The sequence below is a fragment of the Bos indicus x Bos taurus genome, chromosome 1 (assembly GCF_003369695.1).
Source record: "Bos indicus x Bos taurus breed Angus x Brahman F1 hybrid chromosome 1, Bos_hybrid_MaternalHap_v2.0, whole genome shotgun sequence".
Taxonomy (NCBI): Eukaryota; Metazoa; Chordata; class Mammalia; order Artiodactyla; family Bovidae; genus Bos; species Bos indicus x Bos taurus.
In genome coordinates this window covers 155,846,610-155,874,172 of record NC_040076.1, presented here as the reverse complement: position 1 = coordinate 155,874,172, position 27,563 = coordinate 155,846,610, and the positions used below count along the sequence as shown (strand labels likewise).

The 27,563-nt window shown below is 42.5% G+C and overlaps 1 protein-coding gene across 1 annotated transcript in view; it reads right to left on the bottom strand.

The window, feature by feature from the left end:
- KCNH8 (potassium voltage-gated channel subfamily H member 8) overlaps positions 1 to 27,563 on the bottom strand; it is a 501,290-nt gene that overhangs the window by 317,169 nt on the left and 156,558 nt on the right. Inside the window, exon 2 of the mRNA XM_027549713.1 lies at positions 5,655 to 5,888. Within this exon, the coding sequence (XP_027405514.1) occupies positions 5,655 to 5,888 (234 nt within the window). The remainder of the gene's footprint in view (positions 1 to 5,654; positions 5,889 to 27,563) is intronic.

The window sequence follows — 27,563 nt, the reverse complement described above, 5'->3', positions numbered from 1 at the left end:
GTGGAACTATTAATATACTGAGGATAAAGTGTGGGAACCTGAGCTTTACTTGGTCAGAGCAGGAAAATCAAATAACACTGTGAAAGAGGCCCTGACTAGGAAAGCAGACCTGGCTCAGAAAGTAGCAAAAATTGCAGCTGGATGGAGAAGGCATCGACACGAGAACTTTGGGGGAATGGCAACGGAGCTGCAGAGTTAGGGGTGTTTTCCCGGCACACCTCTATTTCCAACATTCTTAAAGGTGAGAAGAACGCATCTTATTCAAGCATGACAGCAGAACAGGATGAAAGAAGAGATAAAGAGAAGCTTATTTGAATACAGATGCAGAAAATCAGAGCGAGTGAGTGAGAGTCGCTCAGTTATGTCTGACTCTTTGTGACCCCATGGACCGTAGCCTGCCAGGCTCCTCTGTCCTTGGAGTTCTCCAGGCAAGAAGACTGGAGTGGGATGCCATTTCATTCATTGCCACAAAAAGTCAAGACACCCAAAATATTCCATAGGCACACACAGCCTAACTATTTCAAAAGTAAAAGGGAATTTAAAGAAGCAATTTTCAAAAGTAAAAGGCAATTAAGGAAAATAACTGAATCGGTGTGTGCTATGCATGAAACAACAGCATGAATAGCTTACACTGATTTAGAAAAGCCCAGGAATACAATTACTAGAGGACGAATTCTACGTCTTCAAAATCCATATGTTGAAGCCCAAATCCCCATTATCGCAAAACATGACTGTATTTGGAGATGGGGTCTGTAAAGACATAACTAACTTGAATTGAAGTCATAAGGTGGGCTCCAATCTGACTGGTGTCCTTACAAGAAGAGGAGATTGGAACAAAGACACACAAAGGGACGACCACAGGAAGACAGAGAGAGGAGGAAACGGCCACCTCTAAGCCACGGAAAGAGGCTTCAGAAGAAACCAACCCATCCAACACCTTGATTCGCGGCTTCTAGCCTCCAGAATTGTAAGAAAATAAATTTCTGTTGTTTAAGAAACCCAGTCTGTGGTTTGTGATGGAAGCCCTAACTAAGACAGTAGGCAAAAGAATGATAGAAATAATATGAGCTAACTGAGCTCAGGAGGGGACATAAATGAAAAGACAAATAACTGAAGACTTAAAGAGAAGAAATACAGTGTGAATAGATACACAAAAGGAAAGGAAAGAAAATACACTGCACAAGTAAAAACAATGAAAAAGAAAAATTAAAAAGAGAAAGAAAATAATATGTACAGAGGACAGGCAAGGGTCCAACACCATGTAATAAGTAATCGTAAAGAGGAAAATCAAAGCAGGAAGACAGATCAGTGATGATTAAAATCCCAGAAAAATTTCCAAGTAAAAGGGACTTAAACACTATAGAGCATATCACACATCAGGAGAGAAGAATCTGACCCTCAGAATTCTATATCAGCTATCAGTAACCTGGCCATAGGCTAAATCCAGCCCACTTCCTATGTTTGTAAATAAAATCTTTATTGGAAGACAGTAACACGTATTCATTTATATATTTTCTAGGGTTGTTTTCAGACTATGATGACATAGATGGGTACTTGCAACACAGGCTGTATGGACTATAAAATTCATAATATGCATAATACTTACTCTCTAATTATAGAAAAATTGTGCTGACTCTAGCCTATGCCAAGATATATTCTAGTACAACTATTAGATTAAAATAAAATGAAGAAACAAAATGAAATGACAGGAAATGAAGTGAAATAATGAAATAATTACTTCAACATCCAGGACAAAACCCCAACTCAATTAGCAGCAGTTTTAGAGTAAAACAATACTCTATGAAAGTCCATGAGAATAAACACAATTGAGATGGTAAAGTGAATAAAACACAAACGAAAGGTTTAATTTTCAGCAAACTGGCCTACAAGTACGAAAGACCACGGTCATACTGTTATTACACGCAAGAGTTCAGGGAAACAGTTTCCATGTGCTCTTCCTGAGACGGCTCGGAGAATAAGCTTCTGATACCCAAGACATGATCAGAGACACTGTAGAACGGAATCTATGGTGATCATGAAGCATATTTCACTGTAGCATTAAGGCTGAATGAAGACAGATAGGCGTGACAAAGTGCATGAAGTTGTACTGAACGCTCTGACAATGTAAATATAACTGCGGAAGAGAGGAGAGGGGAGGCACGCAGACAACAAGGTAAGCAGACCGCGAGTGCTGTGCATCCTACAGACTTAACATCAGGTGGTACTGATAGTACATCCCTTTCAGTTATCGAGTGGGGAGAAGAGCAGGGAGAAGTGGCTCCTGGTGATACTGATATAACAGTTCTTATGATAGGAAACGAGGAAAAATCTTTAAAAAGTGGGACTGTAAAACATAAACATCTTATATAAAAATAACTTGGAAAAAAACCCCAAAACTTTCCAAATAACAACAGCAGTACTTCAAAGAGAGATAGCAAAGAAAAGAGATCACATTCTGGAGTGAACACAAATAATCTGTAGGGGATTTATTGAATTGACCAAGTGATACTGTGATGGATCCACGTGACGGACAACTGTGAGAGAGTAAGATGGAGCCATATGATGTCCTACTATGTAATACTATGATGATGGGCCCAAATGACGTAATGCTGTAACTAGGACGGATGCGTATGATGTCCTACTATGTAATACTCCGCAGTCCTATGATGGATCCGTAGGATGTAAGGCTGTAACTGACTAGGATGGATGCATATGATGTCCTACTATGTAATACTACGTTCTCCTATGATGGATCCATAGGATGGAGTGCTGAGAAAAGAATGGGTGACTGCCACTCAGCATGTGTTGTTCTGCAAGGTACACGCCATTGTAAAGGATATTGTTCTGCAAGTTACAGAACAGGGCGCAAAGTATGCTGTGTGTACGAAAAGGAGGGAACCACACAGTATAACCATCTCTGATATTAAAAAAAAAACAAGGAGAGGATAAGCATCAACTTGACGAAATGGTCCCCCGGGTTAGCGCACCCACGCATCTGATCAGCCACGGTGATGCCTTTTGCGTATCAGCAGAAGCAAAGCGGGCAGCTTTATGAGAAGACGTCCTAGTGGCACTATTTCTGGTACATAGGCAGAACCTAGGGAGTTTAGAGGGAGGACAGTAACGAGCAACGTTAGCTCCTGCACATAAACGTATAAAACACGGCTCTATGTTAGCCAGAGAAGATTCTGTGTATTATGTTTATCTGTGAAACTAGCTATCCTTCTTAATTATTTCTTATTTTGTAAAACCTTTATTCTTTCTTGGTCCTTTAAAGTGTTGCATCCAAAGAGGTCCAAGAGCAGTGGGCATTTTTATGACAAAGCAGGTTCAGGAAACCCTGCTGGGGGTTCACTCCCACCTGAGCTCTATGTTTCCACACATCTGGCCTCTAAGGTCTCCATCTTTTGGCCTTGCCACCTTCTCCTCCTCAGCCTAAACCTTTCTCAGAGGTGCCCCATTCGGATATTGTGAGAAGGTGTAAAAAGGAAGAAACAAGTGGATGTGCAGAGACCAGTACAAGGCACCTAAGAAAGGCAAGTCTGCAGTCAGCAGATACTTCAGAAGAAGCTTTTCCTTGTCCATTTGTTCACCGGATGGCAGTTTTACCACTCCCTACCAGTCTGCATTCTCAGGATGGCCTCCACTTTCTTTCATCTCAGGCCCTCTCTCCAAGGATTGTGGCATTGTTAGAGGGAGCTAGAAGGCTTCTGCTTTATCATATGTGCAATGCAGGCCTGATCTGCTGACACTGAGAAGCACACAATGGCCTGGACCTTCTTGCTGGTGCCAGAGAATCGGGTCTCCTACTCCTCCCAGAGGAGTGCTCGCCAACACTTCACGACCACCGTGCATCCAAATTTCACACCCTCGAGGAACGTCCTCCAAGGATAAATAACTCTGAAAAGGGGATGAAGTTCCACGTTCAGGTTCCAAAATCTCCTAAAAATGACCCCAACATTGAGTGTTAAAGAGGCCTGAGATGATGCTAATTGTCCACAATGCCCAGGACAAACCCCACGACAAAGAATCACTGGCCCCCAATGTTGACAATGCCAAGGCTGAGAAACCTTGAATTAGAGTACAATTTAAACTTTGTAAAAAAAAGACCTAAGAAGAAAGTGATTCAAACCAGATGGAGCAGATCTGTCTTTGTCTAGGACGGGAAGGTGGGCCTGTAGCCACACGCAGCCTCCTGACCTGCTCTGCATTCGTCCATGCTGCCATCCTCGACAAACAGTCAAACCTGGCTTTCCAGCCTTGCCTGAACATCCCGACCCTTACGTAGGCGCTTACCGGGGTTGTCATAACAAAATACCACAAACGGGGTGACTTAACGACAAACTTTATTTTCTCATAGTTCCAGACAGAGGCTGGACTTCCCAGATCAGGGTGAGGCCTCTCTCCTTGGCTTGTAGACAGCTACCTTATGGCTGGGTTTCCACACGACTTTTCCTCTACGTACACACACTCCTGACGTCTCTTCCTCTTCATAGAAGGACACCAGTCATGTTGGACTACGACCCCATCCTTAGGACCTCACTTAACCTTAATTATATCTTTAAAGGCCCTATCTCTATAGCCACATCAGGGATTAGGGCTTTTTAAAAAATGTATGTTTCTTTTTAATTGATTGATGATTGCTTTACAGGATTAGGGCTTTGATATATGCAATTTAAAGAGACATAATTCAGTCCACAACACCACAGGAAAGGATAAGAGAGACTACAGGGCAAACAACTTCATTTTTTAGGGAGTTTACTCAGATACTGCATAAGTCATTCTTCTTTCACGTCGTTGCAGGAACCCTGCAACATGCCAAGCTAACTGCAAAGAAGGCTGGGGAACATTTTCTTTAGCTTGATGGTCATGTGCCCAGAGAAATAAAACCCAGGGGGCTATGGTACTCAAAGGAAAACTATTAAAGACAGAGAATTTTAGAAACTGGAAGACACGGTTTGCTCTCAGCTTTGATTTGGCTTTTCTCCAATATGACGCCTCCTGGATTCACTCCCCCTACCGCAGGATAATGATAGCTAGAGCCACGCAGGAGGGAATAGAAGCCATACCCATCCCTAGATACTTTCTCATTTAGGAGACCGTCACAAAGCCACACCCATAAGAAACACTTGGTATTTCCCCAGTGGCAGTTTTGAGTCCAGGCACATTCACTCCCACCCTGAGACACTGTGTTTTCTCACTCTGTCTCCAGAATTTAAGAATGGGGAGAAAGGCTTTGTGGTCAGGAAACCGGAAAAGAAAATACCTACACTCATATCCTTTCAATTAGTGTTTATGCTAGCAGACATTTGAATCTCCGTCCCTAGTGACTCAATACTTTTTAAGTGTTCTTTAAGATGGAAAACTATCTCTGGATAGAAGATCATCTGTTACTATATTAACAACCATCATATCTGATATATATCTTAAGTATGACCACAACATAATAGTAATACACTCTATTTTAATATATATTAACTCAGTTAATATGTTGATTTTGTATAACTATAAGTTTTCTAAATTTTCAAGTAGTTTATGCTGCTAAGATCATTAAGCCTTAATGGGAGTTACGGAGCAATCACACCAATGGCAGTTGAAAGAAGGTGACGTTTCACCACTGTCCAAGGAGCCCCCAGCAAAGGAGGTCAACTCACCGTTCTTCTTATAGAACATAATTTCTCCTTTGAATTCTGTTTTTTCCTCCAAGGACTTTTCTATTTGAAGCATCAGTTGTTCATTAGTTTCAACTCCGAACAGGAATTTGCAGCTGCAACTCTTCTGCATGACTTCTGTTCGGGCAAATCCGGCGAGCTCACAGAAGCCATCCGAACAGTAGACGATGGGGAAACCCTTGGCCACCTGGGCGTTGGCGAGGATGAAGTTGCTATCTGCAGACCACCAAGGAGAAGACAGTCAGCAGGTAAACAAGCGTGAGAACTTCACAGTAAGGAATGATGAGCACATATATTTAGCTACCGGTACCTAAAGTGCATGTCCTGATGTGCTGGGGAAGAAAGGAGGCACCCCAGAACATAAAACGGCATTGACCTGCAGAAGTGTGCGTTAGCGTCAACTTCCGCTTGCACTTGAAACCCACCATGTTAAGAACAGAGTATTGTTCAGCCTGCTTTGAAGCATTTACCATCTAGGTAGCAGGAAGGGTTGGTGTTTCTGAACATGGATTCTGGTTGACAGCTTGAGTCTGCCAATTGATAAATATATTATTCACATTCTAAACCTCAGTGTCCTTAGGTTTGATTTCCCTAAAAGCAGACTCTGAGACAAGGATGAGTGTCAGTATTTCACATGGTTGGTGATTCCAGGAAGTGAGGAAGTGGGCAGGGCAGTAAGAAATAAGGGAGGCAATAAAGGGTGAGACAGAAAGAGGTTTACAGCTATGAGCAACTGGGCACTGATCTGCGGATTGGGCGAGCGGGTGGGGGGTGCTGATTGGTGGATTGGGCGGGTGGGGTGCGCTGATAGGTGGATTGGGCAGGTGGGGGGCGCTGATTGGTAGATTGGGCGGGTGGGGTGCGCTGATCCATGGATTGGGGGGGGTGGGGGGAACTGATCCATGGATTGGGGGAGTGGGTGGGGGCACTGATCTGCGGATTGGGGGGGTGGGTGGGGGGCACTGATCTGCGGATTGGGCGGGTGGGGGGAGCTAATCCATGGATTGGGCTGGCAAGTGGGGGACACTGACTGGTGGGCTGTGAGAGTGATACTGTTGCTTACTTTACAGGTATGTTCTAGGGATTTGTGAGAAATATTAATATAATGTCTGGCACAAATAAGTACTCAATAAAAACCATTGTTAAGAGGATCATTCGCTCTTTCCATATATACACTACTGTGGATAAAATAGATAGCTAATGAGACCCTACTGTGCGGCACAGGGAGCCCTATTCAGGGCTCTGCGGTGACCTAAATGGGAAGGAAATCCAGAAAAGAGGGGACGGATATATACATATAACTGACCGATTTCACTGAACAGCAGAAACCAACACAGCACTGCAAAACAATTATGCTCCACCAAAAAGTAATTTAAAACGAGTATCATTCACATCTTACAGCTGTTATATTAACAGATAAAAGAGTAAAGCGGTAGGACAAACAGCACACAATCGTTAGGTACTTAGAGAGAACTCCTGAAGGAGCGCCCACAAGGCAGTATTCAGGGAAGGTTCAAGTTTTTTGAGATTAAATCAGAGGGATGTTTACAGACAAAAAGATGCATATTGGAGATGATGTTTAAGGCATGGAGAAAATGTGTTGGTGGGTGAATTTCAGGTTCAGAATGAATTAGAGACTGTTATGAAATCACTCATTCATTGATTCATGACACTATAGTTGAACATTGTCAGTGTCTCAGAGGCTGGGATTTAAAGATTAGAAAAAGAAAAATGGAAAGAACTACAGCATACATTGTTAAATGAAAAAATCATGATTTGGTATAATATGTCATTTGACAGAAAATATATAAGCCCGTATAATCATGCATATCTATGCATGCATGTGTGATTCGCTGTGTCTGACTCTTTGCAATCCCATAGACTGTAGCCCACCAGGCTCCTCTGTCCATGGGATTTTCCCAGGTAAGAATAATGGAGTAGGTTGCATTTCCTACTCCAGGGCGTCTTCCCGACCCAGCGATCAAACCCATGTCTCCAGCGTTTCCTGCATTGGCAGGTGGATTCTTTACCACTGAGCCACCTGCGAAGCCCATAAACGTTTGCCTGTATCCCCAAATAGGAAATGTTTGTGTTTATCTAAAACCAAGTCGGATAAACTGTAACTGCAGATGTCTTTAGGGAAGGTAACCATGGGCAAAGGTGATAAGAATACTTATTTTTGTCATATTCCTTTGAATTTTATACCATATGTTCTATGTATTGCTTATTCAAAAACTAGGATGTTTAAAAGAGGTTTGCAGCAGACATCATATGTTGTATGCCATGAGAAAAGAGGAATCCCAGCTACTTCTGGGTAGCCAGCAGGACAAGCACTGAAGATGTACCCCATGGGCTTTCCCATCTTGTTAAAACGTTTACGGAGACCCCCAATAGCTGGCAGAGCCGAACACATGCTCCTCAGCTGTCCTCCAATCAGCCTCAGCCCAGAGTGTAAATCCACATGCTAACACCCGCATCCTGCCTGGGCCAGGCTGACCCCTCCACCTGCCCAGCCACCCTCTGCCTGTGCAGAGAACTGGAGCTTACATCACACTGGGAACCCTTCAAGGGTACATGCTTTGAGCTCGGAGCAGTGAGTTAAATTATCCAAGACCACTATTTAATTCTCTCGCACTTTGCAAATGCATCTGTTGATGGTGTACTGTGTGCTGGACTTTGTTCAAGCTGCAGAGACAAAAAAGTATTTTATTGACAGGTGCCGTCCCTGCCCTTGAAGATCAGCCATGTGCCCATGGGAGTTCCCAGCAGGGTCTGGGGGGGCGCCCTCTTGCTGAGGCGATGGTCTTGGTCTCACCAACTCTGCACAGTTCTTTGTAACTCTGAGCATTAGCATCTCTTTCTCCCTCCATTCTAAAACTCTGGCTGAGAACTTGCTTAGAGAATGTAAATTCTTTGGGCTAGTGCACTGGGATGACCCAGAGGGATGGTATGGGGAGGGAGGAGGGAGGAGGGTTCAGGATGGGGAACACATGTATACCTGTGGTGGATTCATTTTGATATTTGGCAAAACTAATACAATTATGTAAAGTTTAAAAATAAAATTAAATTAAAAAAAAAAGAAAATGTAAATTCATTGCTTTGGCAAAGTACTCAAACGTCCTGAAAGAGCTTTTAATGTGTTTTTTAGAAGTCATTTTTCAGTGGGCCAGTACTCTTGCCTGGAAAATCCCATGGACGGAGGAGCCTGGTAGGCTACAGTCCATGGGGTCTCAAAGAGTCAGACACGACTGAGCGACTTCACTTCACTTCAAGTTATGGTCTCTAGCTTCAGGATGTTACAACTTAATTAAAGAAATGCATGAATATCAATAACATTAAAACACAGAGTATGATAAGCACCAAATCAGTGGCACACAGATAAGTACTATGAGGGTTGAGAAACTGAAGATCCTGGGCTTTAAAAGTGATTAGCTAGGAATAAGACAAAAGTAGGTGGGGATAATTATCAGAAGTTCTGGGAGGTCAGAGCGGATGCCTGGATGAGCAGCTCAAAGGAGGAATGGCGAAAGGAACTGGAGACAGAGAGAACCAACGTTCCATTCTGTCCTAACTCCCGTCTCCCATGTTGCTGTTGCTGTTTACTCGCTAAGTCGTGTCCGACTCTTTGCGACCCTGTGGACTGTAGCCCACCAGGCTCCTCGGATCAAACCAGTGTCTCCTGCGTGGCAGGCGGATTCTTTGCACTGAGCCATTTGGGAAGCCCCTCTCACGATTTAAATAGCCACAACAGCTTGCTTTTGTTGGTATTTATCAGGTATACCTTTTCTCATCTTTCTACTTTTGATCCTTGTAGGGACTTGTACTTTAGAGTTGTGTCTTGCACAGAGCATGTATTTAAATTTTGTACAAGTACAATAAGAAGATACATCCACCAACCTGAGAGCCACCAACTTTTATGATAATTACTGTATTATATTGTTTGTTTTTTTACTTAATTTGTGCTTTCCCTTCACTGCATTTTGTTGTTTTGTTTTTTCCATTTTTAAAAGTTAGGAAATGTAACACATCTAAAAAAAGGTTTATAACAGTATTTACAACAACACTAAGCACCCACGGATCATTCATCTAGTGAAAACCCCTATGAGCACCAACCAAACTGTATTTCCATCCTTCCAGAAGAAGACTACAACTTGAACTTTTGTAATTATAATTCCCATTTCAGTTCAGTCAGTCAGTCGTGTCCGACTCTGTGAGACCCCATGAACTTCAGCACTCCCAGTTACATAATTTTTGCCTCATGCAATGTATGGCTTGTTTTTTCCAGTTCTTATGGCATGTATTATGGTATTTCATTCTATACTCATCTATTATGGTATTTCATTCTATATTCTTAGGGCATTAATATGGGATTTCATTCTATATAATTTTAGTGACTTGCTTCTTTTATTAATCTCCTTAGCATCTTTACAATTGCTTATGAACACAAGAAAAGATCAGTGTTTCAGAGCTACAATAAGCTTCTGAAAAAAGCCACTAAAGTATTCAACCAATTGCCTGATCTGTGCATTTGAATTAAGGATTATGGTGTGTTCAGGATAGTTAATTCTCCTTGCAAATACTCCTCAAATACAAAGCAAAAAAAAAAAACAAACAAACAACTCAGGTATTTGGTCTTTTCTGTTATATTTAGTGCTTGTTCTCAATATGTAATTGCATTTCAATTCCAAAGAGAATTCAGTGGCAGTCGGCGCCTCATACAGCCCAGTGTACTAGCAACATGAATAGTCCTGTTTGGGAAAGAGTAGCTCCTACCCAGTGATCTGCTGAGAAATAGATGTTTTTCTGAATACCAGTCCTGGAATCTCCAAAGAAGTGTGACATTTACCTTAGAATTATGTAAAACAAAGCCACTGCCATAATGATTATCAACCCATCACACGTATATCACTAACCATACATATGCCAAGGGTATTTAACCTTTTGAAGAATCAACTATGCATATGTGATATGCATCTACATGTCACACAGCTTTCTTCTGCTTATTTCCAGGTCATCCTTTTGTGTAAATTCAGTAGGGTGCCAGTAAACAGTAGGATCTAAACATGCTTACATTGTAGGTAGTTGATTATTTCCCTAAATGCCTCCTTAGCCAAAAGCTTTCATGTATCATCAGAGGGAATTTCAGGGCTGGTGGAGACCCGGGTCATTTCCCCAAGTCCCTAGTGTAGGTACCAGCTTCCCATTCAAATGGAGATGTGCTATTCATTGTAGACTCCCAGGCCCACAGGGAGGAAGAATATAGAAGGAAATAGAAGAGAAGAAGGCAAACACTAGTCCACTACTAACTCCTCTCATCCTCATACTTGGCCCATTCCCTAGATGAGAACACTGAGACCTAGATAACTTTGGTGTCCATTCCAAGGATTGAGGAAGGGATTAAAGCCCAGTCTCTGTGATATTTACTACCAAGGATACTTTCTATAAAGAAGTGACTTATTCTCTACTTCCAGTAGAAATGGGTTAATTCTAGAAAAACATTTTTGCCTCTTCAGTCTACAAAAAGCTGAGTCACAGATTTTTCTCTACAGAGATCATTTATTAAAAGTTCATTGGTGACATCTGCTAAACCAGTCTGGATCTCTCAGCAACCTTTATGTCACTTCCTTGTCTCCTTCAGAAAGCCAGCACTTCAAAAACATGGCAACAACTTCCTTGGCTCCAAAGTATTCTGCGCAGGCTCACTCCAGAGCCCTTTAGGAGACGAAGAAATGTCACCATTCAAATGATCTGGTTTCTGACCTCTTTGTGTACATCACAGTATTTCTAAAATTCGCCGATTGAAATAGCCTTCTACTGGCCAAAGCCACTAAGTATGTATTCCCAGGGGCCTGGAGTCACTGATCTAATCTTGATATTGTTTTGAAATCTCAGTTCAGTTCAGTTGCTCAGTTGTGTCCAACTCTTTGGGACCCCACGGACTGCAGCACACCAGGCCTCCCTGTCCATCACCAACTCCTGGAGTTTACCCAAACTCATGTCCACTGAGTCGGTGATGCCATCCAACCATCTCATCCTCTGTCATCCCCTTCTCTTCCTGCCCTCAATCTTTCCCAGCATCAGGGTCTTTCCCAATGAGTCAGCTCTTCACATCAGGTGGCCAAAGTATTGGAGCTTCAGCTTCAACATCAGTCCTTCCAATCAACACTCAGGACTGATTTCCTTTAGGATGGACTGGTTAAATCTCCTTGCAGTCAAAGGGACTCTCAAGAGTCTTCTCCAACACCACAGTTCAAAAGCATCAATTCTTCGGCACTCAGCTTTCTTTCTAGTCCAACTCTCACATCGATATATGACCACTGGAAAAACCATAGCCTTGACTAGATGGATCTTTGTCTATTGAAATCTCATGTTTAACTTAAAATCCATCAGAATTTTGCATTCTACTGTGTTGTGTATTTATGCTTGAGTGTTTTTATGTTTTAACATAATAGAACTTTTAATAACTTGACCTGCCAAATCTTTAATTCAACTGAAACTTCAGGAGGAGCTGCTGCTTTTTTTCTGTAACTGTGTGTACCATTTAGTACACCTCTACATGGCCTAGGTCTGAGAATCACAACTGGAGTAGAATGGTACGTGCTCAAGAAAAGCCAAATCAGTCTCCCCTCACAGCCTCAGGTCCTTCAGGACAAGCAGCTCAGCACCAAGTCTAAGAACGCTCCACATGCAGACCCTGGAGCCAGTCACACCAGAGGAAACGCTATAGATACTGTCTGATCAAAGAGAAATTTGTCCCCTGTGGCTGTTCCTGCCCAAAACACAGAAATTGAGACTTTGATGGTCCAAATCTTTATTTCTGAAAAGTATCTCTGATATCAGTTCTCTTTTAAAACCAAATCTTATGTTATGTTAGCAAGTATCATATGAACATACTCTGCAGACAGCACAGACAGGCAAATTTGAATCCTGTAAGCCTGCATTTTCTTGCAGAGGGGAAGAAACTCGCATGAAATTTTAATTTTCTTTTATGAGTTCCCCCCAAGCTTTCTGAATTGCATTTACATACAGGCCCAATCAAAACAACATCTTTATCCCTTGTGATATTGATCAGAATGTCGCTAGAGACTACCCAGGCACAGAGAATATGAACATCTACGACTTTAAAATATTTAAATGATCTTTGCACTTTATATTGCTTTCAGGGAGCTTAATTGTATCATTTCCAAGTATGATGACATCCTCATCAGATGACTGGTACTGGCTACAAGCTAAAGTTCTCAGTGAGTCCTCTGCCTAAATGTAGAAGGTTGCTTGGAACTGAGAACTTTTTCTAACCTTATTTAAAAAAAAAAGATGAAAAATTTGCAAAGAGGGGTTCTCACAGTCGTTACCATTTTCACATCACCTAGCAGTGTGCTTCAAATGGTTACGTTGCTACCTTCCATCCTTCATTTGCAACTGGATTTTTAAAATACTGTATAAATGATCACTTCAGACAAAGATTAGGAAAGAACTCTGTAACAATGCAAAGCTCAAAGCTGGAACCCTAGGGCTGAAGTCCTGGTAGGAAGCAGAAAGTTCTGTTTGTGTGTGAGGACATCTTGCTCTCTTAAGGCCAATAAACACAGAGGCAGATAGAGAGGAACATGCCACCACTGAAGCTAGCAGCCTCCCGTGGGAGCTTCTGAGAAATGGAGACTCTCAAGCTTCAGCAAACCCCCTGGATAAGAATCTATATTTTAACAAGATTCATATGCACATTATAGAGTTTGAGAAGCTCCTTTAGAATATCACTCGAATGATCTAGAAGAACCTCATGACAGTAAATGACTGGAGGAGGGTAGCTGAGTGACTGAGGACAAAAAACCAGAAAGGAGGGTGATTTTCATCATATGCTCTCCCCACCTTTTCTCTTCCTTTTTGGCCACGACATGCAGGATGTTAATTCCCCAACCAGGGATTGCACTCGGGAACCCTGCCTTGGGTGAGTGGAGTCTTAACAACCGGACTGTCAGAGAAGCCCCATATTCCCTTTATAATGTTGGAATTGTGTGCTATATGCAGGAATACCTATTTAAAACATCTGAAAATATATTTAACCATTCATGTGAATGGCTAAATAAAAATAACTTGATAAAAAAACAGTTATCCTGATGACGTAAAAGAACCAAGATCAAGAAATTTTAAATTTTCTAACATTTTAGTGTATTCTCGTCTAATCAATATTTCCATGCCTAGAGTTTTTTGATTTGGTATATAAAGTTTTAATTGTATGTGGTTTTGGTAGTAACTTTTTATTTTTTTATTTTTTTTAATAAGCAAAGATAAAAGCTAATAAAGATAAATAAATTCTAAGCAAATTTGGTAAACTATCATAATCCAGTATTAGAAAAATCATCGGTAAGCTTTGCAAATTCCATTTTATAATTCTTTTAAAATTTTATTTATTTTTAATTGGAGGATAATTGCTTTATAATATTGTGTTGGTTTCTGCCATATATCAACACGAAGAAGCCGTGGGTACATGAATACATACGTGCCCTCCCTCTTGAACCTCCCTCCCACCTCCCGCCCCACCCCACCCCTCTAGGTTCTCACAGCGCACCGGTTTGAGCTCCCTGTGTCATACAGCAGATTTCCACTGGTTGTCTCATTCTGCATACGGGGATGCGTGTGTTTCACCACGACTCCCTCCGTCCTTCCCACTGTCTCCTCCACCCCACCCTGCGTCCACAGTCTGCTCTCTGAGTCTGCGTGTCCACTGCTGCCCTGCAGATAGGCTCATCAGTGCCCCCTTCCCAGAATCCATATTTGTGTGCTGATACACTGTATTTGTCTGGGTCTTTCTGACGCACATCACTGCATAATAGGCTCTGGGTTCATCCACCTTATTAGAACTGAGTCAAACGTGTTCCTTTTTACGGCTGAGTAATATTCCACGGTGCACATGTACCACTTCTTCTTTATCCCTTCATCTGTCCGTGGACACCTAGGTTGCTTCCATATCCCAGCTATTGTTAAATGGTGCAAATTCCATTGTTCAGCTGTGTGAACTTCAGTGATGAGTGGTAATGTTTCAAGTGCATTGTGTCTCAAAATTTAGTAAATAAGTTCAATTTTGAAAAAGGGGGATTTTTAAATTAAGACAAGAGGACAGAACTCATCAAAAGTAAAATGAATGAGGGAATGAGAAACTAGAAAAATCTCAAAGGCAATAGTAAAATATGTGTGTGGTACTTTATCCACAATTGATTCTCTGCAAATACATTTGAAACAAAATTAAAATACTCCCCAGTTTTCTGTGGTTCTTGTGGTATAGAAGTAATCTTTTAGACAAAATGGTCTTCCACATAATCTGCTTCCTTTCTTGAAAATTAGGATTATTATCTTGCTCTGGCATTGGAATGTACACTCCAAGGGATATGAGGGAGGTTGGTTTGTCTTTTTGATTAATGTGGTCACAACCTCTGGAACAGTATTTGGTACGAAATAGGTGTTCAACAAATATTTGTTAAATAAGTGAAGTAAACTTGAAACCTATTAGTCTTTATTAAAGCACACCACATGAGAGTAACTGATTTTAGCTAAATCTACTGCTTTATTGCTCAGCGGGAATCACTTACAACCAGCACCTTTATTTTGAAACTAATTTCAGGGACTTCCCTGGTGGTCCAGTGGGTAAGACACCGTGCTCCCAATGCAGGGGCCCCGAGTTCAGGCCCTGGTCAGGGACGTGAACCTCATATGCCACAACTAAGAGCCTTCATGCAGGAACGAAGACCCCGCATGCCGCAAGTGAAACCCAGTGCAGCCAAATAAATGAAAAATAAAAAATAAAATCAGAATTTCCCTAAAAATCAATCTCATGCCCATAGTTTTCATCCTGATGTGATCCGTTTAGTAAAGCAGAAACACAAGTTTTATTTTCCATTAGGAAACCAATTAAGCGGCCCCCCCCGCAAAAAAAAAGTCAAACAATGCTAAACAAAGCCCTTTCTCCAAAATACAAAATGAAGTCATTAGACACTTTCAGTTAGTAAAGAAAACTGTGCACATGGATCCAGCATTTGGGAATCACTAAGGACTCTCTGGCCACTTTGTAATTTTCTAGCCCAGGATGCTGGTTTAGCCACCACCCTAGTAAGGAGAGGCTGACTTGCTCCCAACAGGGCCTAGAGAAAAAAAGTAGGAATGATGCAAATATCCCTGCATTTGCATATCTATTATTCCTACATTTTCACATTCATGATTCCTGGCCCACCCAACCTATCTTCCTTCAAATTAAATATGAGCTATAGGTGAGCTGCTTGGGAAGGCCAAGCTTTTTTCCTGCTTTTGCAAATAAAAGGGGAGGAGGAAGCCATTTTATTCTCTTAAATAAACAAATAGGTAGCTAATTGTGGTTTAAATTTCATACCTTTGTAAAACTTTTCTTAATTTATTTAAAGGCAAAATAAGACCATATAATGAAAGTGAAAGAGGAGAGTGAAAAAGTTGGCTTAAAGCTCAACATTCAGAAAACAAAGATCATGGCATCTGGGTCCCATCACTTCATGGGAAATAGATGGGGAAACAGTGGAAACAGTGTCAGACTTTATTTTGGGGGGCTCCAAAATCACTGAAGATAGTGACTGCAGCCATGAAATTAAAAGACACTTATTCCTTGGAAGGAAACTTATGACCAACCTAGATAGCATATTCAAAAGCAGAGACATTACTTTGCCAACAAAGGTCTATCTAGTCAAGGCTATGGTTTTTCCAGTGGTTAGGTATGGATGTGAGAGTTGGACTGTGAAGAAAGCTGAGCACCAAAGAATTGATGCTTTTGAACTGGGGTCTTGGAGAAGACTCTTGAGACTCCCTTGGACTGCAAGAACATCCAACCAGTCCATTCTGCAGGAGATCAGCCCTGGGTGTTCATTGGAAGGACTGATGCTAAAGCTGAAACTCCAGTACTTTGGCCAACTCATTCGAAGAGTTGACTCATTGGAAAAGACTCTGATGTTGGGAGGGATTGGGGGCAGGAGGAGAAGGGGACGCCAGAGGATGAGATGGCTGGATGGCATCACTGACTCGATGGATGTGAGTCTGAGTGAACTCCGGGAGTTGGTGATGGACAGGGAGGCCTGGCATGCTGCGATTCATGGGGTCGAAAAGAGTCGGACACGACTGAGTGACTGAACTGAACTGAACTGAACTGAAGACCACATGAATGACTCTATACATGGACATCACCAGATGGTCAATACCAAAATCAGACTGATTATATTATGTGTAGCCACAGATGAAGAAACTCTATACAGTCAGCAAAAATAAGACTTGGAGCTGACTGTGGCTCAGATCATCAGCTCCTTATTGCAAAATTCAAGCTTTAATTGAAGAAAGTAGGGAAAACCACTAGGCCATCCAAGTACGACCTAAATCAAATCCCTTATGCTTATACAGTGGAGGTGATGAATAGATTCAAGGGACTGGATCTGGTGGAGACTGCCAGAGATCTATGGATGGAAGTTTGTAACATCATACAGGAGGCAGTGACCAAAATCATCCCAAAGAAAAAGAAATGCAAGGAGGCAATGTGGCTGTATGAAGAGGCCTTACACATAGCTGAGGAAAGAAGAGAAGTGTAAAGGAAAAGACAAAGGGAGAGATATACCCAACAGGATGCGGAGTTACAGAGAACAGCAAGGGGAAGTAAAAAGATATGGTATGTGTATACATATCTGTGCATATCTGTTCTTAAGAGAACAATAAAAGAAAAGGAGGAAAACAATAGACTATGAAAGACTCGAGATCTCTTTAAGAAAATTAGCGATATCAAGGGCATTTCATGCAAGGATGGGCATGATAAAGGACAGAAAGAGTAAGGACCTAATAGAGGCAGAAGAGATTAAGTAGAGGAGGTAAGAACACAGAGAAGAGCTATGCAAAAGGTTCTGTGAGCTGTAGTGCTGGAGAAGACTCTTGAGAGTCCCTTGGATGGCAAGGAGACCCAACCAGTCCATCCTAAAGGGGATCAACCTAGAATACTCACTGGAAGGACTGATGCTGAAGCTCCAATCCTTTGGCCACCTGATACGAAGAGCCAATTCATTAGAAAAGACCCTGATGCTGGAAAAGATTGAAGGCAGGAGGAGACAGGGACGACAGAACAAGATGGTTGGATGGCATCACCAACTCGATGGCCATGAGTTTGAGCAAGCTCTGGGAGATGGTGAAGGACAGGGAAGCCTGGCAAGCTGCAGTCCATGCAGTCACAAAGAGTCGGACACTGAATGACTGAACAATAACAGCAACCACTATGCAAAAAAGGTCTTAATGACTGGGATAACCATGACGGTGTGGTCACTCACCTACAGTCAGACATCCTGGAGTGTGAAGTGAAGTAAGTCTTAGGAAACATTACTACCAACAAAGCTAGTGGAGGTGATGAAATTACAGCTGAGCTTTTTCAAATCCTAAAATATGATGCTGTTCAAGTGCTGTACTCAATGTCAGCAAATTTGGAAGACTCAGCAGTGGCCACGGGACTGGAAAAGTCAGTTTTCATTCCAATCCCAAAGAAAAGCAATGCCAAAGAATGCTCAAACTATTGAACAACTGTGTTCATTTCACATGCTAGAAAAGGAATGCTCAAAATCCTTCAAGCTAGGCTTCAGCAGGACATGAACCAAGAATTTCCAGATGTTCAAGCTGGGTTTAAAAAAGGCAGAGGAACCAGAAATCAAATTGTGAACATCCATTGGATCATGGAGAAGACAATAGAATAGCAGAAAAACATCTACTTATGCTTCATTGACTATGTTAAAGTTTTTGACTGTGTAAATCACAACAAACTGTGGGAAAAAAAGCGACGGGAATATCAGACCACCTTCCCTATCTCCTAAGAAACCAGTATTTGGGTCGAGAAGCAACGGTTAGAACCTTACATGGAACAACTGACTGGTTCAAAATTGGGAAAGGAGTACATCAAGGCTGTATATTGTCACTCTGCTTATTTAACTTATATGCACAATATATCATGTGAAATGCTGGGCTGGATGAAGCACAAGCTGGAATCAAGATTGCCGGGAGAAATATAAATAACCTCAGATATACAGATGACATCACCCTTATGGCAGAAAATGAAGAACTAAAGAGCCTCTTGATGAAGGTGAAAGAGGAGAGTTAAAAAGTTGGCTTAAAACTCAACATTCAAAAAACTAAGATCTTGGCATCTGGTCCCATCACTTCATGACAAATGGATGGGGAAAACCTGGAAGCAGTGACAGGTTTTATTTTCTTGGGCTCCAAAATCTCTACAGACAGTGACTGCAGGTATGAAATTAAAAGACAGTTGCTCCTTGGAAGAAAAGCTAAGAGTTGGACCATAAAGAAGGCTGAACGTCCAAGAATTGATGCTTTTGAACTGTGATGCTCCAGAAGACTCTTGAGAGTCCCTTGGACTGCAAGGAGATCAAACCAGTCAATCCTAAAGGAAATCAATCCTGAATATTCATTGGAAGGACTGATGCTGAGGCTCCAATACTTTGGCCACCTAATGCAAAAAGCTGACTCATTAGAAAAGACTGATGCTGGGAAAGATTGAAGGCAAAAGGAGAAGAGGCTGACAAAGGATGAGATGGTTAGACAGCATCACTGACTGAATGGACATGAGTTAGAGCAAACTCGCAGAGACAGTGAGGGACAGGGAAGCCTGGCGTGCTGAAGTCCCTGGAGTCGCAAAGAGCTGGACACAAATCAGTGATTGAACAACAAGACCACACGATAGTGTTTTTGGTCTGAAAGACATAGTTCTTTCTTTGACATGTTATTGGACCTATTGAAAGGCAGATTAAATGTAACCTAGCAAATCTGTCTCTCCAGATTTCCCAAATATATCCTTCAGTTTCCCCCTGATTCTCCTCCAGTGCAACCTAAAGTTTGCATGCAATCACATTTAATTCTAAGAATATTTCCTTTTAATTTCAAATTAACTAAAACAAACTCTTTACTTCAAACATACATGAAGATTCAAGAAAAAGGGATTGAAGGTGAAAGTGAAGTAGCTCAGTCATGTCTGACTCTTTAGGACACCATGGACTGTAGCCCGCCAGGCTCCTCTGTCCATGGGATTTTCCAGGCAAGAATATTGGAGTGACTTGCCATTTCCTTCTCCAGGGGATCTTCCTGATTCAGGGATCGAACCCAGGTCTCCCGCATTGAGGGCAGACTCTTTACCATCTGAGCCACCAGGGAATCTCCAACAGGGATTAATTCAACCATATTTTACTCACCCAATTATTCTCTGTACACTTAAGAGCCTTTCAGATATGAATTTTGGAAGACAACGTATCATATCAGTGTGCCCAGGGCCCCGGAAGGGACTGACTTTCTCTCTCTGTTCAAGCATTGTTCATATTCTTTGGAAGCGAATGCAATTCAAATGTTTCTCATAATTTTTTTAGCATTTTGCAGAATCTCACTTATCCACTGCACAGTCTTCTCTGCTTCACAGTACTCAGATTAAACAGGAAAGATGAGGGGTTTTACAAGAGAAAATTGTGAGCTAGGGAACAGGAAACATGAGTAAACATATTGGATAGTTACAGGTATTCCACAGCTACACAAGGTGGTATTAGCATTTCTATTCTAGCATCTTTATAACGATGCAGAGAGAGTGCAAAACTTTACTGAAGGTGATACCTGCAGGCCTCTGGGAATCTGTGGGAGAGGTGGATGCAAGAGGAAGGAGACAGTAAAAGAGACAAAAACCAACACGGGTCAGTGCTGACTCGGCAGTAGGAAACCAAGGTGACTAGCGAGGAGGCAGCCAAATAAATCAAAGAAAAGCAGAAACAAAGCAAAGAGTGGATGCATTCAGCAGCTACGATACGCCAGGTGCTCAGGTCAGCTTCTTGCATTTCCCTTCCTCACAATAGCATCTTATGCTGCGAGTAGAGATGAAGGGACTCAGGAAGGCTGAATAACCCGACAATGCAAGTTCAGATATCCTCAGAGCTACAGTTGCCTGATGCTGGCGGATGACCGAAGGTGAAGGAGAGCTAGGATAGGCATGGGCATCGCCGTCTCCACTGCTGCCCTAAGCACGCACTGCAATCTCCTAGGTTGCTTATTAAAGTTGCAGTTTCTCAGGCCTCAACTCAAGTCTATCAGATTAGAATCTCCAAGGGATGGGAACCCTGGATTTTCATTTTAAGCAAAGTCATTAGATATGTATTTCCAAAACAATTGAGACTGTCTAGCCTAATAGAAGACTCTTAAGAGTCCCTTGGACTGCAAGGAGATCCAACCAGTCCATCCTGATGGAAATCAGTCCTGGGTGTTCTTTGGAAGGACTGATGCTAAAGCTGAAACTCCAGTACTTTGGCCACCTGATGTGAAGAGTTGACTCATTGGAAAAGACTCTGATGCTGGGAGGGATTGGGGGCAGGAGGAAAAGGGGACGACAGAGGATGAGATGGCTGGATGGCATCACCGACTCAATGGACATGAGTTTGAGTGAACTCTGGGAGTTGGTGATGGACAGGGAGGCCTGGCGTGCTTTGATTCATGGGGTCGCAAAGAGTTGGACACGATTGAGCGACTGAACTGAACTGAACTGAACTAAGCCTAATAGAGGGCTTCCCTCATAGTTCAGTCAGTAAAGAATCTGCCTGCAATGCAGGAGACCGGGGTTTGATTCCTGTGTCGGAAAGATCCCCTGGAGAAGGAAATGGCAACCCACTCCAGTATTCTTGCCTGGAGAATCCTATGGACACAGGAGCCTGGTGGGCTATAGTCCATGGGGTTGCAAGAGTCGGACACGACTTACAGACTAAACCACCAGCCTTATAGAGGGAGGTTCAGATTATACACCTCAGCCCCAGCTTGGGCAGGGGATGCCCACTTTGTAGCTGAGTATATATTCAGTACAGTCAGATACAACTGAGCAACCCTTTGTGACCCCATGGACTATAGCCCACCAGGCCCCTCTGTTCATGGAATTCTCCATGCATGAATACTGGAGTTGATTGCTATCCCCTGGAGAAGGGAGAAGTCTGTTCTAAAAGTAACCACTTTATGATTTTCTATCATTCCTAAAGAGACTTTTAACACTCAGCTCAGTTAATAGTACAGTAAGTCCCCTACATCGCACCTTCAAGTTGCTAATTTTCAAAGATGCAAACGTGCGTCTGTTCCAGCAAGGACCCAGAGCCTGTGCCAGCAGCATCAGGGGTGGGTGACCCTGCAGCACGCCCTCCATCTCCTGCTGCTGAGGGCCCTTCAGCTCTGCCACTTCCCGCCTCCTCCCCCTCCAGCCAGCAGCTCTCCTTGCCTGTCCACTCGATGCCAGCCGGTGTGCCAGCCGTTGTACCATCCCACCGTGTTTTTCAAGGTACCGTACTGTCAGATTAAAAATGCTGCTTTATTTTTGTTTGTTTTTAGTGTATTATTTGTGTGAAAAGTATTATAAACCTATTACAGTACAGTGCTATGTAGCCGATTGTGTTAGCTGGGTACCGAGGGTAACTTTGCTGGGCTTATGAATAAGTTGGACTTAATGAATGCACTCTAAGAACAGAACTCATTCATATGCAGGGAACTTGCTGTACCCAGAAGCTCAACGTTTGGGGATGATAATAAGGGTCAATATACAACCTCATGCCCAGTCTATAATCCCACAGGCCCCCTCTGCAATATTCATCTTGTGGTTACACAAGTATGTGGTCATGGGGGACCTCCTTCTTTGACGGTGACCCCAGTGTTGTGAGGGTGAAGCGTGTCAACATTCCCCACATATGGGTTTAACCCCAGCTTTCATCTTATGACCTAAAATAATCTTTGGAGAGAAAAAGACCACTCTCGTGTTTTAAATTCTTTAAAGACTTTCCATGCAAACTGGAATGAAACTCAAATTTCTCTGCCATGACCTGTAAAACCTTGTCTAAGATTTCACTTGCTCCTTCACTGGTATCTGACATTTAAGAATGCTCTTCCTGGCTCTCTCCACCCACAAGGCTTTTGCCCCTGGATTTCATCGTCTCCCTCTGTTGCAGGTCTCAGACCAAATGTCCACTTTTCAGAGAGTCATTTCCTGATTGTGTTCTCTAAATAGATCATATCTTATTATTTTCTATCATAATAGCCTGTTTTTCCCTTAAGTATGAGCATTACAACTTTTAATGCGATTTCAACGTTTATTCATTTATTATTTCTTAGCCACTCAAGCCCAAGCCTATAGTTTTGGGAAGACACAAAACTATAAATAAATGCTAAACTCTATAAGGAAATGGTCTGCCCCTGTATATTCCACCATCAAGCACATTATGGGGGTATTTTTTCTAATTAAATGGTATCTCTCACACACACTCACACACACAAACACACATTTTCCTGAGTGAAAGCTCTTGGGACGTCTGAGTTATGTTGACCAGACACCATGGTAGTCACCTAATCTGCAACATAAAAAACCTGTCTTTCATGAGAAAGCTCATTTCTGTTTGATGATAAGATTAGGTTTCAGGTTGAACATCTTTCAGGCCTGGAGAATCCCATGGACTGTAGAGTCCGTGGGATCGAAAAGAGTCGGACACGACAGAGTGACCTTCATTTTCGATTTTCTTTCAGACTGAAGTCATGAAGAGGTATCAGTATGAAAGGAAACATATCTGGTAGACATTGTATACTCAGGATGAACACTGGCTGCATATGAGATATCTCAGAATTTGGCTTTGACTCCCTCAGGAATAATCTGGGTGACTGAGTCCACATCACTTGCCTTCTCTGGGGGCAGCAACGGAGGTGACGGGGAATGGTCAGATTGGAGGTGTCTTTATAAGGAAAGGCTGAAAGGTTTGCCAGTGGGTTCAGCTGCAGCAGAGAGGAAAAAGGGATCAGAGAATGATGCCAACGCTTTTGTGTTAGAAATCAGACAGGTAGAGAGGCATTTTATACGATGAAAAAGCAAAGAACCCTGCAATTCTGAGGGATTTCAAGCATTTGATATTTACACAATGTTTAGGAAGCCTATTAAGCATTCAAAAGAGGTGTCAAGGAGGTAGGTGGGTAACTGATTCCGAAGCTGAAACACAACACTGGTGATGAAGATGTAAGTGTGGACTTGCAGGACTTAGGTCGTCTAGGGAATGAGTATAACTGGAGCAAAGCTGAAGTCTGAATACTGAGTCAGGAGACTTTCACATTTAGAGGCTGGAAAATCAAGAGAAACCACCAGATGAGACGGGGACAGACCAGTAAGGGAGGAGGGACCCCGAGAAGGGGAGCATGAAACCAGACAACAGGAAACATTTCCAGGCCACTAACAAATATGCTTTATGTTTTAAATAGGACTTGGAGGATGGATTTTTAAATAAATGGATAAAATCATGTTCTGAGTCATAAGACACTGAACAAGATGTTGGCCGTGACACTGCAGACTCTGAAGTTAAAAGAATGACCATAAAATCCCAGCAGGGCTTACCCGCCCTTTTCCCTGCTTTGGGAAACTACAGAGAAATCAATGCGTCTTTCAGGCAAGTCTAATTACTTTGCGTTCAAATGAACTTTTGTTAGGAGTGTGTGCTTTCATTATCAAACAGATGTAGCTATGTTATTTACCAAGCATTAGGAAACCAGAGAAGAAATAAACACATTCCCCATTGCTCTACTTTTCTCAGCTTCCGTTCAGTTCAGTCGCTCAGTCGTGTCCGACTCTTTGTGACCATGGACTGCAGCATGCCAGGTCTCCCTGTCGATCACCAACACCTGGAGTCCACCCAAACCCATGTCCATCAAGTCAGTGATTCCATCCAACCACCTCAGCCTCTGTCGTCCCCTTCTCAACCCGCCTTCAATCTTTCCCGACATCAGGGTCTTTTCCAATTAGTCAGTACTTCACATCATGTGACCAAAGTATTGGAGCTTCAGCTTCAGCATCAGTCCATCCAGTGAACATCCAGGACTGATCTCCTTTAGGATGGACTGGTTGGATCTCCTTGCAGTCCAGAGACTTTCAAGAGTCTTCTCCAACACCACAGTTCAAAAGCATCAATTCTTTGGCACTCAGCTTTCTTTACAATCCAACTCTCACATCCATACATGGCCACTGGAAAAACCATAGCCTTGACTAGACGGGCCTTTTTTGGCAAAGTAATGTCTCTGCTTTTTAATATGCTGTCTAGGATGGTCATTGGAGAAGGCAATGGCACCCCACTCCAGTACTCTTGCCTGGAAAATCCCATGGACGGAAGAGCCTGGAAGGCTGCAGTCAATGGTTTCGCTGACGGTTGGACATGACTGAGCAACTTCACTTTCACTTTTCACCTTCATGCACTGGAGAAGGAAATGGCAACCCACTCCAGTGTTCATGCCTGGAGAATCCCAGGGTCGGAGGAGCCTGGTGGGCTGCCGTGTATGGGGTCACACAGAGTCGGACAGGACTGAAGTGACTTAGTAGCAGCAGCAGCAGCAGCAGCAGGTTGGTCATAACTTTCCTTCGAAGGAGTAAGCATCTTTCAATTTCATGGCTGCAGTCACCATTTGCAGTGATTTTGGAGCCCACCCAAATCAAGTCTGTCACTGTTTCCACTGCTTCCCTATCTATTTGCCATGAAGTGATGGGGCCAGATGCCATGATCTTAGTTTTCTGAATGTGGAGCTTTAAGCCAACTTTTTCACTCTCTTTTCTCACTTTCATCAAGAGGCTCTTTAGTTCTTCTTCACTTTCTGCCATAAGGGTGGTATCATCTGCATATCTGAGGTTACAGATATTTCTCCTGGCAATCTTGATTCCAGCTTGTGTTTCTTCCAGCCCAGCGTTTCTCATGATGTACTCTGCATAGAAGTTAAATAAGCAGGTGAGAGTACACAGCCTTGATGTACTCCGTTTCCGATTTGGAACCAGTCTGTTCTTCCATGTCTAGGTCTAACTGTTGCTTTTTGACCTGCATACAGCTTTCTCAGGAGGCAGGTCAGGTGGCCTGGTATTCCCATCTCTTGAAGAATTTTCCTCAGTTTGTTGTGATCCACACAGTCAAAGGCTTTGGCATAGTCGATAAAGCAGTAGTAGATGTTTTTTTGGGAATTCTCTTGCTTTTTCAATGATCCAACAGATGTTAGCAACTTGATCTCTGGTTCCTCTGCCTTTTCTAAATCCAGCATGAGCATCTGGAAGTTCACGGTTTACATATTGCTGAAGCCTGGCTTGGAGAATTTTGAGTATACTTTACTAGTGTGTGAGATGAGTGCAATTGTGTGGTAGTTTGAACATTCTTTGGCATTGCCTTTCTTTGGGATTGGAATGAAAACTGACCTTTTCCAGTCCTGTGGCCACTGCTGAGTTTTTCAAATTGAGTGCAGCACTTTCACAGCATCACCTTTCAGGATTTGGAATAGCTCAACTGGAATTCCATCACCTCCACTAGCTTTGTTCGTAGTGATGCTTTCTAAGGCCCACTTGACTTCACATTCCAGGATGTCTGGCTCTAGGTGAGTGATCACACCATCGTGATTTACCTGTGTCATAAAGGTATTTGTATAGTTCTGTGTGTTCTTGCCTCCTCTTCTTAATATCTTCTGCTTCTATTACATCCATACCATTTCTGTCCTTTATTGTGCCCATCTTTGCATGAAATATTCCCCTGGTATCTCTGTTTTCTTAAAGAGATCGCTACTATTTCCCATTCTATTGTTTTCCTCTGTTTCTGTGCATTGATCACCGAGGAAAGCGTTCTTGTGTCTCCTTGCTGTTCCTAGAGCTCTGCATTCAAATGGGTACATCTTTCCTTTTCTCCTTTGCCTTTTGCGTCTCTTCTTTCTCAGTTATTTGTAAGCCCTCCTCAGACAGCCATTTTGCCTTTTTGCATTTCTTTTTCTTGTGATGGTCTCGCTCCCTGTCTCCTGTACAATGTCACAAATCTCCGTCCATAGTTCATCAGGCACTCTGTCTGTCACATCTAGTCTCTTAAATCTATTTCTCACTTCTACTGTATAATTGGAAGGGATTTGATTTAGGTCATACCTGAATGGTCTCGTGGTTTTCCCTACTGTCTTCAATTTAAGTCTGAATTTGGCAATAAGGAGTTCATGGTCTGAGCCACAGTCCGCTCCCCATCTTGTTTTTGCTGACTATATAGAGCATCTCCATTTTTGGCTGCAAAGAATATAAGGGAAGGGAATGGCAAATCACTTCAATATTCTTGCCTTGAGAACCCCATGAACAGTATGAAAAGGCAAAAAGATAGGACAGTGAATGATGTACTCCCCAGGTCAGTAGGTGCCCAATATGCTATGCTTCTCAGTTACTGGTCATAATTATAAACTAGTTTCTTAAACTGCTTAACCAGTCATAAGTAATCATATTGAAGATGGAAATGGCAATCCACTCCGGGGTTCTTGTCTGGAGAATCCGGAGGACAGAGGAGCAGACTGGGCTGCAGTCCATGAGGTCACGGGGAGTCAGACACAACTGAATACCTGCACAAGTAATCATATAATTGTGAAACTGATTTTTTTCTCACTTGTTTTTATATGGCCAGGTTAATAAGGTCTGTTCAGTTAGATATTTGGATAAGCCAGCTTAGCATTCAGTAAGATATTTTAATTTTTTAAAAAAGAGAGATAAAAGAAATGCACTCGTCATCCAAGTCATTGTGCTCTTTTGGCTTCTCTTCCCACTCATTCTTGCCTTGGAATTTAACTGCAGCGTCTAGAGCTGCGGCAGTCATTCTGCAACCTTGAGGTGCATGCCTGGATGTGGAAGAACTAAAGGAAGGAAGAAGCCTGCAATTGGAATGACATCTTTGAATAACAGAAATAATGCCAGTGTTACTCCTGCATTGCCCCTTCCCGCTCCCCACAGGGAACCGCTACTTTGCTCTCTATGTCTGTGAGTCTGCTTCTTTTATATTTTATTCACTAGTTTATTGTCAGACTTCACAGACAAGTGAT